General features: G+C 38.2%; 1 protein-coding gene across 1 annotated transcript in view; it reads left to right on the forward strand.

Annotated features, from left to right (window-relative positions):
• The window catches only part of COL1A2 (collagen type I alpha 2 chain), a 49,574-nt gene extending 30,643 nt beyond the window's left edge, over positions 1 to 18,931 (forward strand). Inside the window, exons 30-50 of the mRNA XM_063303647.1 lie at positions 32 to 139; positions 1,638 to 1,691; positions 2,187 to 2,240; positions 4,341 to 4,394; positions 4,509 to 4,562; positions 4,660 to 4,767; positions 5,693 to 5,746; positions 5,846 to 5,899; positions 6,951 to 7,112; positions 8,629 to 8,736; positions 10,029 to 10,136; positions 11,042 to 11,095; positions 11,194 to 11,301; positions 11,966 to 12,019; positions 13,130 to 13,237; positions 13,810 to 13,863; positions 14,002 to 14,109; positions 14,924 to 15,170; positions 16,170 to 16,357; positions 17,257 to 17,499; positions 17,972 to 18,931. Of these exons, the coding sequence (XP_063159717.1) occupies positions 32 to 139; positions 1,638 to 1,691; positions 2,187 to 2,240; positions 4,341 to 4,394; positions 4,509 to 4,562; positions 4,660 to 4,767; positions 5,693 to 5,746; positions 5,846 to 5,899; positions 6,951 to 7,112; positions 8,629 to 8,736; positions 10,029 to 10,136; positions 11,042 to 11,095; positions 11,194 to 11,301; positions 11,966 to 12,019; positions 13,130 to 13,237; positions 13,810 to 13,863; positions 14,002 to 14,109; positions 14,924 to 15,170; positions 16,170 to 16,357; positions 17,257 to 17,499; positions 17,972 to 18,118 (2,229 nt within the window). The 3' untranslated portion in view covers positions 18,119 to 18,931. The remainder of the gene's footprint in view (positions 1 to 31; positions 140 to 1,637; positions 1,692 to 2,186; positions 2,241 to 4,340; positions 4,395 to 4,508; positions 4,563 to 4,659; positions 4,768 to 5,692; positions 5,747 to 5,845; positions 5,900 to 6,950; positions 7,113 to 8,628; positions 8,737 to 10,028; positions 10,137 to 11,041; positions 11,096 to 11,193; positions 11,302 to 11,965; positions 12,020 to 13,129; positions 13,238 to 13,809; positions 13,864 to 14,001; positions 14,110 to 14,923; positions 15,171 to 16,169; positions 16,358 to 17,256; positions 17,500 to 17,971) is intronic.
• The last annotated feature ends 1,803 nt before the right edge of the window (positions 18,932 to 20,734 follow it).

Consider the following 20,734-nt stretch of genomic DNA (forward strand, 5'->3'; position numbering starts at 1 on the left):
CTCTTTTCTTCCCTTGTCGCTGTCTGGCTAGGGCGAACCTGGAGTTGTTGGTGCAGTTGGTGCTGCAGGCCCATCTGGTCCTGGTGGAATCCATGGTGAGAGAGGTGCTGCTGGTGGTCCAGGTGGCAAAGGTGAAAAGGTAAGTATATAAAAGAAACAGCTACCTCACAATTAAGAAAACATATTTTACCATCAGTCTTCCTCAGGGAAAGAACCATAGCTGAACAGTAGTGCAAACAGCTTGCATTCAGAAGATACCCAGCATGACCAGGAATGAATCATTTCTAAAAGCCTAGTGTGCTTCTGTTAAGTAGGGGGGAAAAAACTTGATCAGGAAGGACCAATAGTCTTGATCTGAAGCACTCCCTTATACTAGAGGAAAGGGGAAGGGGAGGAAGAAGCTGAATTGGGGGTATCTCCAGAATTTGCGATTCCTGATCAAAGACATTTTTGCTCAGTTTCTGAAGCAGCCTTCCCAATAATGGCAGCTTCCAGAATGCTTTACCTGCATGAGCAATGTGCTTAGAATTTATCTGGTTTGTGTTTTTATAGTTCTGAGGGTTGGTACTTGTGTGAAACCGTATATGGTACAGCACAATCTTATATTAAGGAAGGTTAATTAATTATTTAACTTAATTAAGAAAGGTTTCAGACATATATTGTGAAAAGGCTGAGAGGAAGAACAGGAGATTACCTCCTAAGACCTGTGAAGAGGGTATGGGCATAGTTAGCATTGAGAAGAGCCAAATGAGAGGGGCAGTATTGAATCAATCATCAAATACCTAGAAGGATGTCACACAGAAGAAGGTCAAGATCTGTTCTCTGTTGTCCTAAAATCAGGATATAAAATAATGGATTGAAGTTAAAAGAAGGCTATTGTTGTTAATTCCTAACAACAATAGTAGTTCAACAATGAAACTAAGCCCAGAAAAGGGATGGGCTCTCCTTCAGTGCATGTGTTCAAATGGAGGCTAGATAGCCATCTATCAGAGATCTTTAATTTAACTCCTATATTAAACAGGGGATGGGAGTAGATGGCTTAAACCAGTGTTTCTCAACCTTAGCAACTTTAAGATGTGTGTGGACTTTAACTCCCAGCATGCTGGCTGGGGAATTCTGGGAATTGAAGTCCACATATCTTAAAGTTGCCGAGGTTGAGAAACACTGACTTAAACTATCCTTTCCAACTCTCTGTTTCTATATGCTTGTCAGAAAATGTGACCTTAGGTAGGTGTTAAACACTTACATCTTAATAATTGAGAACCTCAGAATCATGAACAATTTTTTTAAAAAAACAGCCATTTTGATGATGAGTAGATTTGAAATATTGGAGTGCCTTTAGAAGGCGCACAACTACTTTGAAACTAAATTTCTTTCATCAAAATCAGAGGGATTTTGTATCATCAGTAACTCAATGAATTGGCTGAAGTGGCTAACCAAGACAAAACAAAAAAGTAAAAATCATCATGACTGGAAGAGAAAAGAAACAGCAACAACAACAACATCACTATCTAACTTCATCAGTGTGAGCTTGTAGAATCTGGGATAAGGCTCTTCCCCAGCATTGCTTTGGGAATCGTTATCACATAAGCATCCCACACTTCTTAGATATAATCACAATTTTTGTTTTATTTCAGGGTCCATCTGGCTTCAGAGGAGATACTGGAACAACAGGAAGAGATGGTGCACGGGTAAGCATGTGTCTGTATTTATTTCCAAGGAACTAAGTGTGTGGTTCTTTTAGCAACCACAACATGAAAGCCAGCTAGCACTTAGGGGACAATGTAGATTTCATCAAGTTGACTTCTATTCTTCAGTGATCTTAGCCCAAAGTCAATGGCAAACAGCACAAAGTTTATTTAGAGTACTTCAACTCCCAGAATTCCCTAGCCAGCCAAGTTTATGTCGGCACATCTTCAAGCTGCCAAGCTTGAGAAACACTGGTTTAGAGTTTAAATCAAATTGCATTTTAACACAGCATGACTGCATTTATTTACATAAACTCTGAAATTAAACTTTGTTGAAACTACCTGCAAAGTTACGAACATTTTGAGGGGTGTTAGTAGAACTGAAAAAAATATTTTTCTTTTTCTGCAGTTCTGTATAGTTTAACAATATTCTCCTTATACAGAGAACTCTAAAAAAAAAAGGTAGATTGGGAACAAATTATTCTGTTTGATTTTCAGGGACCCCCTGGTGCTATTGGTGCCCCAGGACCTGCTGGTGCTACTGGTGAAAGGGTAAGTCTTTTTAGATATTTCCTGGGCATATTCCTAGAAAAGATGCAGAATATAGATGTGGAGTGTTGGCAATTAAATGGGTGGAGAAGTCCTCCTTAGTTACCATTCAGAAATAGAGGGCTTCTGCACACTGCATTCTTATGTATTTCTGTTTCACATACTGAAACAGTGAGCTGGAACAAAATTAAAGTAGTTGCATGTCCATGCCATGATAAAATAATGGAATAAACTTAATCATGACTAAAGACCCATTGACTTCAGTGCAACCAAATCCCTTGGAATTTAAATTAATTTTATTTAATAGATTTTAATATTTAATTTCAGGTCAGTTTAGAAAAAGTTTAAAATACTTAAACATACAATATCCAAATAAAAAGAGATAAATAGAAATTCCACAGATACTCAGAACATTTTAACCTGATACCTTGGAATAGATAATTACAAGTTTGCGGGGCCAGCACACTGAAACAGCCATTGCTCTAAAGAGTGTTTCTCAGCCTCAATAAATTTAAGATGGGTGGACTTCAACTCCCAAAATTCCCCAGCCAGCATGCTGGCTGGGAAATTCTGGGAATTGAAGTCCACACATCCTAAAGTCGCTGAGGTTGAGAAACACTGCTCTGAAGTATAGTAGGGTAGCCTCCAAATGTTTGTCGGGAAATGCCACCATCTTTTTTTATACAGGGTAGGGCGGATTAAAGATGGAGCTCGACAACATCCGGAGGACAACATGTTGCTTATTTCAATTCTAGTTGCTGTGAGTCTTATTTCAGACAGGAAAAGACTGCAGGCTAATGTCTTTAGAATGAAAGTAGAGAAATAAATGCAAATTATCAGTCCCAAAGAACACAAAAAAACTGAAGGCTGATTAGAGATTTGAATTGGGGTTTACCTTTTCTTGCCCAAACTTTGTAAGTTTAGATGGCTCACAGATCCTAATTCCTCTATATGCATTAAAAAAAAAAAGGTTTCCAGAGTTGTATAGCTACCCTGGAAATAAAACCGATTGGAGGAACATTCCTAGAAAGGTGAATAGGAGGTTTGAAGTAGTAAAATAGTTTCCTTCTCCTTTGCCTTCTTGTTCCAACCATAAAAGACAGAAGTTGTGAGAAGAACTCAACCATTAGCCTAGGCAACAGAAAAGAAAGCTTTTTTAAAAATATTAAAAAGACAGCAGAAGGAAATGGTACCTTAGCTTCTTCAGTCCTGAAATTATGCCAGTCTTGTTTGGAAAATACAGCTGTCTAATTTGATTTATTTTGAGTTCTTTGATTAAGAAAGTAGGTGGCATACAACAAATATTGTTCTCATTCTTTGTTCAAAAACAGATTTTAAATGTCTATAAACAGGAAGGATGAGGAGGGTGACTTACATACCTGTGTCTGACATCAGTGTGCAAGTACAAAAGACTAAAGTTTGCAGTGTCACAACACATTTCATATTTTTTTTCATCATAGCAGTTCATAGTAAACACCTAGTTAAAACTTCCATGAGGAATTGTTAACATGGCTTTCTATCACCTTTTAAATCTGTTCTCCAGCCCCTAAAAGTTTCAGGATACCTTGGTGCTCTCTGAGCCTTGTTGTTTTCTTGCAGACGTTTCATTGCCAGACTAGGCAACATCTTCAGTGCAAACTGAAGTCTGGCAGTGAAACATCTGCAAGAAAACAACAAGGCTCAGAGAGCACCAAGGACTCCACAGTTCAACCCTGAGCTACAAATATTCACTTCAGTAAGTTTCAGGATAGTTTTCAGGTTAATAGAAACAGATAAAAAAGACAGTTCTAGACCCTTTCCTGTTCTAAAAGCTGCATGGTTGTTACAATGATCAAATAGGATGAAAACAGATCAGGGAGAGAGGATGCCGAAAGAAGCTATTCTAACAGTAGCATCAGTGCAAAGGTCCCACTGCAGCAGCCTTATCGAATAGTGGCACCTGGGTAGCAGTTGAGGAAGAGCCAAAAGTAGTTGGTCTCTCAGTAGAAGTGGAGGAATAGGGGGATATGGCCCTATCTTTAATAGGAACTTTGAAGGAGAATATCATCCTTCCCCATGTGGTTCTCTGCAGCCTAGCAACAGCTGATACTTTGTTTCTATTAGGGTGAAGGTGGCCCTGCTGGCCCCGCTGGCCACGCTGGACCTCGTGGATCCCCTGTAAGTAGCAAAATAATTATTTTTCACCAAATAACATTAACATTTTTAGGAATCTTTGAGGTAAAAAGGTAGCTAGAGGTGTCCTTACTTCACTTATTTTTCTCCTTAATGTAGGGTGAACGTGGTGAGGCCGGCCCTGCTGGTCCTCCTGGATTTGCTGGTCCTGCTGTAAGTATAAGGAAGTACAGTCAGCTTTCTCCAGTTTTCTAACAGTTTGATATTATCATGGTACTTCAATAATTTAATTCAACCTTGAATTTTTAAGGGTGCAGCTGGTCAGACAGGTGCTAAAGGAGAAAGAGGACAGAGAGGCCCTAAAGGTGATGTAGGTCCCCAAGGTGCCATTGGTGCTGTCGGCAGTTCTGGTCCTGCTGTAAGTAAATGGAATCTTACATTAAATTCTTAACTTTTTGACTATATGATGTAGTCTTGGTATTTCATAGCCACATTCTTAAATCCACTGCTAAGATGCCAAGTAGCACACTTGCTAAGTAGTCTTAGGTGGTTAAATTCCTGAAATCTAGGTTAACTCATTTGTGGGATGTCAAGAATTTCTCCCAAAGAATATCCTATGTATTAGTGGCTAAAAAAATGAAGATCATTTAAGACATTATACTATGGAGGAAATTGTCTGTCTGTCTATCACCGATCATACAACGCATTTCATAATGACTCCCAGTGGTTAACATTTTTCACTGCTGGAAAAAATAACTGATTTTAATTAGGTGTAATATAAGCATTGCAAGTTCAAGAAGTTAAGAATAATACTATGAGCTGTAATTACTCATAAAATAATTATAAATTACCTTACATACTAATGAATTTTTGTAACTAGTCATGTAAACACTATTCCTAAATTAGAAACTTTGGGGAATCTCTTGTCAGTGTTATATCCTGAAAGGGTGAAGGGCATGAGACCTTTAACACACAGCATCTGTTTCTGTGAAAGAAGCCATCTCTACAAACCACCTATTACAGTGACATTGTTGTAGGGTAGTTAGGGCTACCATATCTAGGCAGCAAAAATCCAGACAACTCCTAGACGGCAGCAAGAGAATCTGAAACGTTTTGCTTCCTACATGTAATAGCCTGAAGAGAAGTCATCATTCCTACTGTCCCTCTCAACAAAATTGTTGCCTATTTTCATAGGCCTGAAGGTCATTATGAAATAGGAGCAAAGGTTGCTCCTAATAAGCCAGTAGCATAACTACCACTGATTCTAAGGGGAAACGGGGTCATCTGGAATTATGGAGTACTTCATGAGTCTTATATCAGACATGCTTTCTTCTTACATACAGGGTCCTGTTGGTCCAGCAGGTCCTGCTGGAGGCCGTGGCGATAATGGTCCAGCTGTAAGTCTAGAAACATATCTTATTTATCCCTCTCACCCATGAAAAATGTATCTATTGATTATTATGAATCCTGATTTTTCTCTTGTTTTTTTTAAATAGGGTATCACTGGTTTCCCTGGTAATGCTGGCAGATCTGGACCTCCTGGCCCTGCTGTAAGTAGTTCCTGATGAAATCACTTTGTAATTCATACAAAGTAAACTTCTTATTGCTCTGTCCAGAGAATTACTTTAATTAACTGAAGTTCCTTAGAACTTTCAAGCTAGTATAGCATGAGAATATTATCCATCATCTCCTATCTGTTACTACCAGTTATTGTACCTAAAATGGTTGGGTCTGTTCAGTACCTCAGCAGGCAGAGCCAGAACCATACTGAAATTGAAGACTCAGTTACATGTATTGTGTGTAAGGAAGCCACAAAAGCAAAATTCAAAGAGATCTAAGGTTGGAGAAGAATGGAGGTTTCTTTGCTGTTTTACTGCATTATGCCTATTTTAAGGCATATTAAAACTCTATTGTTCCAATCTCAAAATGGCAGAAAACTATGTTGTCAATTTTCAGCCATCAGGATTGGTAGGGCTTTTAAGGATCAAAAAGGGGATGGGGGTGGGAATTGCTTATAACCCTGGGAATGCAGGTTGCCTATCCCTGCTGTCCAGGCTCAAATCCTGACTTCTAAGTTCTATGAAACAGAGCCAAGATGTAGTGTTATAACACAAGGCAGTCTCACTTAAGTGATCCATGACTTGGAAAGTGAATTTATGTAGATTTGCCTGAGACTTGGCAGTCCTACATATGCTACTGTTGTCTTATTTCACAAGTGGAACTTGCAGCCTTTTGGATATTGCTAAAGTACATTTCCCATTAACTCCAGCAAGGGTGGCCAATGATGAGGGATGCTTAGTGTTATAGTTCAGACAGACAGACAGACTTAGGATAGGTCTATGATATATAACAAGCCACACCACTATTCCATCTGGATGACTGAAATTCTACCCCTGGATGACAGCAAAGACTATTTTACACTAATGTCAACCACCCTTTACATACTCACTTGATTCTGTGCAGTTTGTTAAAGCAGCATTACATGCTTGATGTGATCCCACTCATATCATTGTTCATTCTTTACTTGGATTAATAATGTATTATCTTCTGAGTGATGAAGAGAGGTGTAGCTATGCCATTACATTATGATTTTATTCCTAGGGTATCTCTGGTCCACCTGGCCCCCCTGGTCCTGCTGGCAAAGAGGGAATTCGAGGCCCACGTGGTGATACTGGACCAGTTGGCCGTGCTGGTGAAACTGGCATTGTTGGACCCCCTGGTTTCAGTGGAGAGAAAGGCCCAGCTGGAGAAAGTGGTGGTGCTGTAAGTCGTTCAGAATGCTTTTCAGTACCTGTTAGATTTATATCCTGCTGCTCTGAGCTTTTTTCTCTTTCCTGAGAGTTCTTTCTTTAGGGTTCTTCTTGTATTTCACAAGAACATATACCTGCTCATTCCAATCATATAGATATGTATGTACTGTATGCTAGAAGTTTTTTATTTATTTATTTTATTTTATTTATTTATCTATCAAATTTTTATCACCGCCCATCTCCCCCCACAAGGAGGGACTCTGGGCGGTTTTTCCCCTTAAATATGAGCAAATATAAACACCTCAGACTCTTCTGACTTGGCATCCCAGGTAGTTGGTTTGACCACCAGCAGGCACCATTCTGACCAATTTCATCCTATTGGGACTCATCAGATGTGGGGAACCAGAGGTTATTCTGTGGGGTTCAAACTCTGTACTGGGAATTGAACTCACAGATCTTTGTACTTTAGATGACTGTGTACAATACATTAGCCTTAGGAACTATCCAGATTAGCACTCAGCAGCTGCAAGAAGGCATATACAGAAGCTATCACAATAGCATATACAGCCACCTTCCTGTTAAGCTCTCAGAGCAGAGAAAACAGATGTTATGTTATTAGTAAAATAATGTAAGGGTTCTATGGCTTTATATGTTCTTAAAATGGAGCACGAATTAAAGAACCAGCTAACCATTCTCATTAGGAGTGTTGCTAGCATTTTCCATGCTTCTACACACCTATTTCCAGAATTACCAAGTATGACCATTTTGGTAATGATAGCAATTCCTTTCCTAAACTATGTAAATAAGGCCAAAAACCTCAAGAGTGTGAATTTAGGGATGCAATGAGAATTTTTACACAGTCTCTACATATGGTAGCCACCTGTATCAGCCACAGGTGACTTCAATGACTAGCAACCATTACCACCTTCTTCCACTGGAATTGCAGAACATTTTGATTCAGAAGATGCAGACCATACTGTTTTGCAATAGTTCTCCCAGTGAAGATACTTACCCAAAGCTCTTGTAAAATATGTTTAAAGGGAAATAAGGATGTTTAAAATAGCTGGCTCTGTCTCAATGCATAGTTTTCCCTCTAAGGTATAATAGTCATGAACTAGATTGACACACTATTCATAATACAAAATAAAGGCTGCTTATCATGATTTGTGCCTTACCCAGCTGAAGGTAGTCTACCAGCCAAATGGGTTTTTTTGTTAGTAGTAGGGGTAATATATTTGCCTTGTAAAAGTAGAGCTATTCGGATTTTATGTATTTACAAAGCAATCAGTCCTATTCCTTTGTGTACATGCATTCATAAGTTCAAATAGAAATTGGTTCTTAAGGCAATAGAGAATATCTAACTTTTCTTGAAGATAGCTAGATGTTAAAACAGACTATATCAGAAGATACTGAGGTCAAATTAAATAGGAAAAAAGAGAAAGGAAACAAAATTTTTCCCAAACAAAGAATGTGCTAATCTGTATATAGCATAAATTCTGAAAATGTTTTTCTATTCTCTTTTTATTCAGGGTGCTCCTGGTTCCTCAGGCCCTCAAGGTATTCTTGGAGCACCTGGTATCCTTGGTCTTCCTGGCTCTAGAGGAGAACGTGGTCTTCCAGGCATGTCTGGAGCACTTGTAAGTACAATCTTTACTGAATTTGCAAATAGGAGACATATTTGATTGGATAAATATAGGAGATACAAAAATTAATACCGAAATCTAATAACACATCTGAAGATGGCAATGGCATCCCCCACTTTTATCCAACATACAGCTGCTAATCAGTTTGACAACTGACTCTTACTTCAACCCTGGCAATTACACTAAAGCACAAATTGCTTTATTGACAGTGCTGGAGGCAAAGACAGACCTAAGGAGGGGAGGGATTATAGTCCATCTTTATAGATTTGTGCAAATTAGTGTATACAAGTGATTGGGAAGAGCAGCAAGGTATTTGCATGGAAATAACAGCAATGTATTTAATTGGATATAGCACATCATTTATCTAATGATGTTCGTTAGGCAATTAGGGCATAAATAGTTGATTGGATTAAGGACATAAGCATGAGGTAATGGAGCAGAACTACAAAGACAATGGTGGGGTTGAAAGAACAAAGAGGGTGTATTTTATAAACATGGTTTCCTTCTAGAGAGTTACTGTTATGAGGATCTTCAGACTGACCTTGGTTCCCAGAGTCTATATTTGCCTTCTGGTATCTTTTCCCCAGCCTATCAGCATTCCTTGGTCTTCAAAATTTTTGTGGCTGAGCTGACGGCTTACTTTCCCTGGGAAAATATATTTGGGAGGGGATAATTTTACTTGCCTAACTTGATGCCATATAGCTGAGGTAGCCCTTTGTTTTCCCTGGGAAAACCCTGTGTTTGGGTTAGGAGCTTTTTACTTGCATTGTGAGCACATGTGATGTCTTGTGATATTAGATTTCAATGCAGGAATGAGATTCTAGCTAGTAGCTTCCTGCTAATAGTGTCTCCTTCTTGTCTCTTCCCATTTTGAAAGGAGATGTGCTAGATGGTTGTGAAGGAAAGATAAGGTTTGGGAAATACGTAGCAAATTAAAAGCTTCTGTCTTGCCTGCAGGCCAATCAATTATGCTTTGATGCAATGGTGCCAGTTGTTGTTTATACTACCATGATTAGGGCCAATAAAGAAGCTGAGCCTGCACTTGTACCTTTTATTTATTTATATCACTGCCCGTCTCCCCCAATGGGGGGCCTTTTGTATTTTGTGTTACCTTTTGTGCTAATGTGATATATTGAATACAGTGAGGTATCTCACAAGGATTAGTGCCATTAACTAAACTTTTAATAGCAATCAGTTCAGTAACAGATATAAAATGTACAGAGCATTTTGCGAAGCTCATGTATGAATAAAAATAAAATATATTTCGATTATGGTTGTCTTCTTAGGGTGAGCTTGGACCTCTTGGTGGTGCTGGTCCCCCAGGTGCCCGTGGCCCATCTGGTCCCATTGGTTCTGCTGGTGTAAATGGTGCCCCTGGTGAAGCCGGACGTGATGTAAGAAATTCTTTTTGGTCATAACAGTGGGGAAAACCTAAAGTAAAATATCTAAATATGCAGCAGTATTTGATATAGCAGCCAGTGGCTGTTTGATACAGCTCTCTCTCCCACACTGAAAGTTTTTAAGGGATTTATTTTCAGTTCAGTTATATGAATTGGGATAAACAAATGAAGTTGTAAAGTATTTTATTTAGTTTGTGTATTGAAAAATGCAAATAGAATTATTGAGAGACATGAAGTTGATTTAACAAAACAATGTAGTTTAAATCTTATTACAGCAGAAAAATGCTAGACACATACTTTTCAAATGGAATCATTAAGATTTAAAAGTTCTAACTACCTTGTCTATGATGCTTCTTAAAATCTCTGCAACCCTTAATGGAAGTGACTATTAAGAAAACATGTGAAGGATTACAGCCCATACCTTATATAAAACAGCTTTTTTCTAATCTAATACCCTTCATATGGGTTGAACCAAATTCCATAATCCCCTAGTATGTGGCTAAGGATTATAGGAGCTCCAACACAGTGTAGAGGACATCTGGTTGGAGATGGCTAATATATAGTGGCCCACTATATATTACCATTAGCTTGGGTGCTGTTAAATGTTGATCCTTTGCTTTCTTTAGATTCCTTTTTCTAAAATATACTGCTCAAACACAGATACTAAAAATAAATTACAGGACGCAGCAGATTCCTATACTACTACAATATTTTATGACCAACAGTAAAGCTAGGAATTTGAAACAAAAAAGGAGAAGTATCATAACTGGAAGTAGAGAGTATCAGTCCATTTAAGATTTCAGCTTGTTCTACAGTTTATGTATGGTGAGGATTTCTTATGGTCAGTAAAATAATTTTAAAAATTCCATGTGTTACTAAGAAGACATTTTTCTTCCTAGGGAAATCCAGGTAGTGACGGTCCTCCTGGCCGCGATGGTGTTGCTGGTTACAAGGTAATCCTGGCTTCCTCCTGTAAGCAAAATGTGCTCCTTGCAAGCCAACTTCAGCATGTACATCTAAATCAAATATTTTTCTTCTACATTCTTGTTAGGGTGAACGTGGTGCTCCTGGCTCTTCTGGTCCTGCTGGTGCTCTTGGCGCTCCTGGTCCCCATGGTGCTGTTGGTCCTGCTGGCAAACCTGGAAATCGTGGTGAACGTGTATGTGACTTTCAACAATTGTGCAAACGTTAAAATGCTTATAATTGTGTCAGATATAAAATAGCAAGGCCCTGTGCTAAACCATTCACTCTTAAAGAAGCTGGCACACCTTTAAGATCCTGTGAAGCCTGAAAGGCTGGTAAACTTAGGAAACAAGAATTGCTTGGATTCCCATAAATATTTTTTATTGCTAGTAGGATAATGTGACAGAATCTTAAATGTCTGTTGAAGCAATTCTCCTGCTCAATTTATACCTAGAGTAATTAAGGGACAGTTGCCCTAAAGTTTATTTTTATTTCATCACATAGTTCCCCTGAACATAGTGGTCCCTGCCTCTTGCTTAGCTACAACCCTGTCAAAACTTTCTCCAGCTGAGTTTGTTAATAGAAGGACTAATAATTTTTTCACCATTGTGAATCTTGAAGTCCCATCAATTCATGGGGGAAGAGATAAAATATTAAAGATGATGATGACGATGATACTTGGTATCATCCAGCTTCTAACCTATAACCACATCTTCTCATCATGCTTCCAATGAAGGACACTTATACTACCTATTTTTAGTTAACTGAAATATATAAAATCATTACATTCACTTTTTATGACAGATATGTATTTCTTGCAATGGACAGTAAGCAACATCTCCACTGTGCTATCATTTCAGGGTCCTGTTGGACCTACTGGCCACAGCGGTCCGGCTGGTATAAGAGGTCCTGCTGTAAGTATAGTTTTAATTATTGGAGTTATTGGCTTTTAAAAATATGTATGTCAAGTATTTTTAAGAAGGACACTCCTTTTTGGACTAAAAATGGAGATCTGGGTTTTGGAAATAATTCAGTGGGATGTATGCATTATCAAGAAATGGCTGAGTGAGTAGGAGATGTGGAGTCCAGGCAAGGATGGTCCAAGGCATTTCATTGTCCAGGTCAAAGTTCAATATGGGAATCCCACTTTCATGCCAGAAGCCATCTAGGTTGGCAGTTATTTGAGTATAGTATTAGCAATATGTTAATGTCCTCAGGTAGTTTAGAGAATCTGTATGCATCATGTCTTCCCCACAAAAAAGGGATGGTGACAGCAGGAAGAATAGCTGGTAAGCTGCCACTGCTTCTCCTCAGGATCCCTTACTGAGGTTACCTTACTCTGCTTAAGGAGTACAAAAAACCCAGGAGAGGGAAGGATAGTGGTCATTCCTTATAGGTGGAAAGAGTTAGGGTTGGAAGGGCATAAGAATGTTCTTGGACACTAACATAATCCTCTATCATACTGCTGATTTGTATGGCCTGATGATCCTTTAGAGGATGCTAAGACAAAGAGAAAAGCAAGGATCAGGTGTAATCCTTTTTAATGCAAGTTCAGATGCAGATAACTGGCCCTGCAACTCAAGACTACAACAGGATCTATGTGAAATAAATGTATAGGAAAATAACAGTTCCCAAGCCAAGATCTTGATTTCTTTGTGTTAGTGCAGAACAGCCTTTCCCAAACTCCTGTCTTCAGGGTAGAGGTTTGGTCCCAGTTTCCATCCTCCACCTGGTAATGGGAAGTGTAGTCTAGTACATCTAGATGCCTCAGATTGAGGAAGGGTAATTAAATTATTAATAGAAGCTTGAACCAAGATATAAATAAAGTAAGAAAAGCAGGCGATCCAAAATTGGTGCAAACCAATGTCTCTGGAAGTGTTGCAAACTGAATTTACATGCATTTTAGTTCTTGCTTAGTGGGATTGTTCTTGGACAAAGGTGGTGTCTCTGAAAGCTCTCCCTAACTTTCTGGGGTAGGTGGAAAGCTTCCATTTGTAACTTTTCTCTATTTATTCTTCCCTTAGGGCCTACACGGTGCACATGGTGAGAAAGGTGTTGCTGGTGACAAGGGACCCAGAGGCTTGTCAGGTTTCAAAGGCCATAATGGACTTCAGGGACTGCCTGGTATTGCTGTAAGTAATTATCTGAACCACGGACTAAACAGAAATAAATCCACCCTTTAGAAGAGGTGTAGGTTGTTCCTGTGAGGAAGGAACATTCCCCTTCCCAGAATATAATATTCCATTTTCCCATCCTGAACCCTTCTGCCTAATGGTCACCATTTCCATATCCACTGAACATGCTCAGTCCTCCTTTGGTGGTTTTGGTGTTTCCTCTTTTAAAAAGTGTGTCTTTGTTTTGGCTCTTTAGTTTGCTTCTGCAAGTTTTTTCCCTTTTCCTAACCCTACCAAAACTTTCCTGCTCAAGCTTGCCATTTTGGTAACATAAGGAATGGCACCAAGAAAATTGGTTTGTTGTTCACACATTTACAACAACATATAGGAATATTGGAACATGTCAAGGTGACTCATGGCTCAGTATAGTGACCAAGTATAATTAAGCTCCAGATCATTGATCTATATAGTTCAGGTTTACCCAAGATTCCTTGATTCCCATAGTATTAGTGGTGTATGGAACCATAGGTGCAAGAAGGCAGAAGGAAATTATAATGCTAATTGTTTCCCCTGTTGTCTCATGTTAACAGGGTCATCACGGAGAACAAGGTTCCCCTGGTGTGACTGGTCCTTCTGGCCCCAGGGTAAGTTCACATGAATGTTCTTTGTGTGGAATATTGAAATGTTCCATTACATCACAATGTATGCGGTCTCATATTTTTATTGTTTAATTGCATCAGAAGCCTACTGAGCATTGGGTTTATTCTTTGTTCCTGTTTTAGGGTCCTGCTGGTCCTTCTGGTCCTCCTGGAAAAGATGGTCGCAATGGTCTGCCTGGAGCGGTTGGGCCTGCTGGTGTGCGTGGATCTCAGGGTAACCAAGGACCATCTGTAAGTTCAAGTTTGAAGGATTGTTAGAGTAACAAAAAATATTTTTTTTAAATTAACAGCATAATACTCTGCATGGTTATTCCAGAGTAAACCCACTGCATTCATTAAACCTGACTCCCAGATAAGTGTATATAAGTTTGCAACCTCATTCCTGTACACACGTTACTGGGACTAAGTTCCCTTGATATGTGACCAGGTTCTTAGTGTACTTCAGCTCCCAGAACTCTAAGGGAGAATTTTAGGAACTCTGACCCCATCACATCTTGGTAAGATACCAAGAAGAGGAAGGTTATTTTATGCCATAGGCCTAAATAATCAATCCTCCTGAAGTTTTCAGGAAGATTGATTTCTACAGTATGTTTAATATTGAATCATAAGATAAAATTTTAGTGGTATATGCCACTGTTAAATTGCTGCCATTCCAATTATTTAAATCAGCATTTCAAATGAAGCCAAATAATGCAGCATTCACTGAAGACATTCTTCCTGTTTCTGCAAGATGGCGCTCTTGCTGAGCCAAATAAAGAACTCACCCTCTAACTAGTAAACCTTTAATTAAAAATAGATGATGTTCATCGTACATCCATAGCATCATTCCCTAATTTAGCTAACACTGACCACTTCTGAACTCAGGCATGAGCAGATGTATTATTATATAGTAATTATTATTTATTCAATTTATATACCTTTTATCCGAAGTTTGTAATCCTGATTATGCTTAAGCCATTCAGACAGATTTGGGGTAGGACATTCTGCATGACCACTGTGAACTGTTTAAACAAGCTTATTTATTTCTTACAACTTTACATTTTAGGGTCCATCAGGCCCACCTGGTCTTCCTGGCCCACCTGGTCCCAATGGTGGTGGCTATGAAATTGGCTATGATGTAGAATACTATCGTGCAGATCAGCCATCTCTTAGATCCAAGGATTATGAAGTTGATGCCACTCTGAAAACTCTGAACAACCAGATTGAGACTCTCCTGACCCCAGAAGGCTCTAAGAAGAATCCAGCCCGCACATGCCGCGACTTAATACTCAGCCATCCTGAATGGACCAGTGGTATGTTAGCACTAACCACTTAACACAAAAATAACTGGTTACATTCTTGATTATTATGATCATTACACAAGTGATGTGACTTGCATACTTACAACAGACATCACGATATTCTTATATATCAAGCCATTTGAGTGCTGATGTAATGATGCATGTGTTATCATTCAGACATTATCATGGCACAGTATAGATGCCACTGGAATCAGTGATGCACCTGGACATTAATTCAAGCCAATAAAACTCTATGTATCATATCAGTGGAAGTCTATGTGTGCCATTTAACATACTGTAGTATAGCCCATGCTGGTATGAATAATACATGTATGCATGACATTTTCCCATTTCATAACAAGAAAAAAACAACCATAAACTATCTCACTGAATGTGTAGAGAAATCAGACATTTGGACAGTTGAATTTTTCCATCTTCATATTCAAATGTCTCATGAAAATATTGCTTGCTAACATCAACTTGTATGCCTTACAGAGGTTTGATTGGTAAACATATAACAGATTTGATTGGTAAACATATATAACAGTCCACCCAAAATAAGCTTTTTTTCCAATGCATTGTTTTCATATTTGTGATTTTTGAAGTAATGACTTTCTATTAAAACTTGTAGAAGCAGTTCTTTCTCCATAGTCTAGATTAGGTAGTGTAGCCTGGATGTCCATAGTGCCTCAAGTGGCATCTTGTAAACCTCATTTTAGATTATCATATTTGGGGAAAAAATCAACTCATTACACAATTGTACCACTCATTATAGTCAAGAAAATGCCAATCAACAGAGATCTATATTCCCAAGTTCTCTCCTTATTTTTAGATATTCATATTAATCAAATGTAAACAATTATAATCAGATAGACAGGAATAAGTAAGTGAAGATTACCCACACAAGGATTTCATGAGTTTTCTGCATTGTCTGTATCTAAGTTATTCCAACAGTTGAAGCAATATGGGTCTCTGGTATGTGCCTAAAGCCTTTTCTTTTATTAATGACAGGTTTCTACTGGGTTGATCCTAATCAAGGCTGCCCAACGGATGCTATTCATGTATATTGCAACTTCTCCACTGGTGAGACTTGCATCCGTGTTAATCCTGAAAGCATTCCAGTCAAGAACTTGTACACTAGCAAGAATTCTGAGATGAAACATGTCTGGCTTGGAGAAACCATCAATGGTGGTTCCCAGGTAAGGTTCATTCTGTATACCGTCTGATATACATGGAGTCATAGATGGGGGAAATATTATTATTAAACCTATACATCATACCCTTTGTATTAGGTAGGTTATGCTACATATTATACATTAATGTAATATAATACATTAAAGCTTGATGTTGGACTAGTAAGCCATCGCCTGTATCTTGCTGTCCCTGCACCTCAATTTTTTCCCTAAAAAAGTTTGTAGTTTGCAAACTGTAGGTTTCCGTTGGTACTGCTTATGGCTACATAAGCAGCAAAACTTTCATGACCAAACACAAAAAAATAAAAGGAATTATTATGATTACCTTAAACAAACCTGTTCCTTCTATGTGCTGGACTTTATGCCAACAGCTATGCTGTTGGGGAATTTTGAGTCATAATCTAACAAGTCTGTAAAGCACCAGATTGGGGAAAACTCATCTAACTCTTAAATCTTGTTTAAAACTGAACTAGTTGGTTGCCAGAACCATATGTTCTGATACTGACTGAATCTTTTAAACTCATTACACATTTTGTGATGAGATTTTCTTTTTACATCAGTAAAAAAATAGCTTCAGGAGTGATCATTAAGTTCTAGAAGGAACTGTCTTTCCATGCCATCGATGTTCTTAATAAATGCATGGATCATCTCTTTGGAATGATTAGTAAACTTACAACAAATAGCATACTTCTTGATAGGATAAAAGTTGGGTTAATTGGAATGCAGTTTCTATCATCAGTTAAGTACGTCCTAAACCACCAGTTCTGATTATTTGTTCTGTAATGAAAGTTATCTCCCCCCCGCCCCAATTATATTAACTTTCACATGCCCATGCATGCCATTTAGACTGAGCACATGATAGTTTATTTCTATGATTTCATCTGAAGGGTCCCCTTTTTTTTCAGTTTGAATATAATGAGGAAGGCGTGACGACCAAGGACATGGCCACCCAACTTGCTTTCATGAGGCTACTGGCTAACCATGCTTACCAGAACATTACTTACCACTGCAAGAACAGCATTGCTTACATGGATGAGGAAACAGGCAACCTGAAAAAGGCTGTGATACTGCAGGGATCCAACGATGTTGAATTGCGACCTGAAGGCAACAGCCGGTTTACTTACCATGTTGTTGAAGATGGCTGCTCTGTAAGTTCTAAATTACTTCCTGCTTGTAACTGTCTTTGATTATAATTTTGCTAATGCTAAATTACTGATGGACTTGATAGAAAAGTAGGTGTTAAAAGGCCCCCTTTTCTATCAAGTTCATCAGTAATTCAGCTTTATATTACTGAAGGCCACTTTGGTTCTGGCCCCACCCACTTTGAGAATGTGGCCTCAGATTATCAAGAAAGGCTGGTGTGGCTCTCAAGCCAACGGAAATGTCATCAGAGGACAGATGCAAAAGCCCAGCAGTGGGATTTTGAAGAGAATAGTGATAAGGGACTGATTCTGCTGGAGGTTGAGGTCTCCAGAAGGGTGAGTGTATGGAATGTGCCTGAAAGTTGGAGAACCACAATGCAGGTAGTGATGATATAGAAGTCTTTACTGATTTCTAATAACAGCAGATCAGTGGATGCCTTAATAATGTTTTTAACTATTTGCTATCATTATCTTACAGAGAAAGACCAATGAATGGGGCAAAACAGTTATTGAATACAGAACAAACAAGCCTTCTCGCTTGCCCTTCCTTGATATTGCACCTTTGGACATTGGTGGCGATGACCAAGAACTCCGTTTGGACGTTGGCCCAGTCTGTTTTAAATGAATGAACTAAAACTAACTTAAAAACAAAACAAAAAAAATATTCTCTTTGCCATTTCTTTTTTTATACTGAAAGCTGACTCCTTCCATGTCTTCTGTTCATCTACTTGCTTAAACTCTGGGCGAAAGAGAGGGAAAAGGATTTTTTTTGGAATGTTGTGCAATGCAATTTAATACAGCCCCAAAAGGAATCAGAAGTTTTTCAAGATTTTATCACCTTGTTGTGGAAAATGTCAGCCTTTGTGTAAAAAAAATAAAAATAAAAAACCAAATAAAAAAATCCTGAAAGTTTGCACCACTTGTGGCCTTTGAATATCTTCCAAGGAGGAAGTTTAAAACCACAACTTCCAAAGGTTTGAACTACCTCATACACTTTTAAACCAAGTGTGATCCACATTCTTATATGTATGTTCTGAGGTGCTTTTGGACCCATTCATAATAGAAAGGTGCTGATTAATATTACAGAATATATTACCAATACTTGAACTTTAATGGTGCTAGAGTAATTTGGGGAAACAAAAAAAAACACCCTGCTTTTCTGTATTAAGTTGTATTGTTTCTTTGCAATCTGTCTCAAAATCAGAATGCCCCATCTCACTACCAGATTAAGCATGTGGATCATTTCTTCCCACACCCTATCTTCATCCTCTTCTTCAACATCAGGTGTCCATGCTTTTAAACCTCATTTTCTTCCTCTACAAAGGGCCAAAAGGGAATCATCATTTCTCAACAAAAATTGTACCTATTTTGTATATGTGAGATGTTTAAATAAATTGTGAAAAATTGAAATAAAGCATGTCCAGTGTTCCAAAAGAAACCACTGATGAGTAAAGTTCCTTGCTTTAGTATATCTATTGATATTTTTGCACCTAATGTTTACTTTCCAACCTTACTTCTTGCCTATTAAAACTTTAAACGGTAGTAAGATTTGCCTTTGCTTCTAGTGTGTATGACTGTACTTGCAGCTACATTTTGGGTCTTCTAATTCATCTGAAAAGTAGAAACTACAGGAAAGTAAATCTTTCCTATTCTAATCCATCCAAACATTGAAGAATGAAACAAGCTTTTTACTTTAAAAAAGGCTGTTATTGATTGGTCCTCAAAGATCCATGACATTGGAATGCATGTTAGAAAATACATGGTAGTTCCTTGCATTAAAAGCTTCCTGCACACAGAAAGCTAGAATATAAAAAGAACACTTGTAATATTATCTTTTCAATATGTTAACTTTCTATGTAAAAGGAATTTAGAGTAAAGATGCATTGAAACATAAAAGTACCCATTACTCTGAAGTGACACAGTCCAAAAAGTTTACACCATATCATTTTTCAGAATGCATGGATTAGTTCTCAATTAGTCTCAACAGAATTGTTTCAGAATAAGAGTAGATTTATTCCAAGATACATTATTTCATCATTAGGTTTAATTAGAGAACTATCTTGTACATGAATCAATTTATCTGGGAACATTATAACACAATCAGATCTTTACTGATCCTGAAAAAGCTAAGCAAGGACAGACCTGTTTAGTACTTGGATAGGAGACCAACAGGAAATCCCCAAACTAGACTATATACTAGACTGAAAAGTAAAAGCAAAATCTTAGATGGGGGTAATGGCAATCCATTTCCATATTCCCAGAAGAAAACATGTATGTGTCCATATAGTCACCAGGAGTTAAACTCAATTCATAGCATGCAATGTCTGCATACTGGTATTAATAAGTTATTGAAAAGTGTGTGTGCACAGCAGCAAGCTGTCAATTTTGTCTAATTCCATAGAGATGAGCCCTACATTCTCCTATACCTGCAGATAGATGAACTGAAACAAAATGGTCTATCATGCAACATACTATCAGCTCTTGACCAGATTTTATAAAAAAATAATATGTTTTATTTTTTTTTAAAAATCATTTTGAAGTAGTGCAAAAGCCTAGAAGAGGTGCCATGTCATTAAGAACGTTATCATAATGGCTTGACTATATCTTTCATTGTGGAAAATGCAGCACAATCTTTATGGAAAGCACAACATGCACTCGGTGGATAGAAAACAAATTTGTCCTGCACCATTGTCTCCTTCTGCAAAGGAAAGGTGCCACAGAAATAATACATTTAGAAAAAAATAAAGACAAGCTTACTTTTCCATCAAGACTTCAGGTCCTTTAACAATTAAACCTATCGTTCAATGTTAAAGATACATAAGTCTGGAAAGAAACAAGACAACATTTTGATAATTAGATGTTATCCTTAAGTTAGACATGTAAGTTAGACGTGAACAGACAGAATATCTATCTCCATTTTCAGTTTTCAGACTGAAATCATTTATTTAGCCAAATATTTATGGCACTATCCAGAAACAAAGGGAGGAGGACATAGCATTACCCATAAAGACTGGACTAAGAAAAATCCCAAATTGCAGACATACGAGAGGTGGGGGGGAGGGAGGAAAGGTAGGACAGGGAATCCCTAGAGCTGCCCATGGGGGATTTTGAGGATGATACTGATTGAGGCGGTGGGGGGGAGGCAGGGAGGAGTATGAGGATGAATGGAATGGATCGCCCGCTTGGAGTTCTAAGCAAGAATACTCTGTGCTGCATTATTTTGTTCTAGAAATACTCTCCA

The sequence above is a fragment of the Candoia aspera genome, chromosome 4 (genome assembly GCF_035149785.1).
Source record: "Candoia aspera isolate rCanAsp1 chromosome 4, rCanAsp1.hap2, whole genome shotgun sequence".
Lineage (NCBI taxonomy): Eukaryota > Metazoa > Chordata > Lepidosauria > Squamata > Boidae > Candoia > Candoia aspera.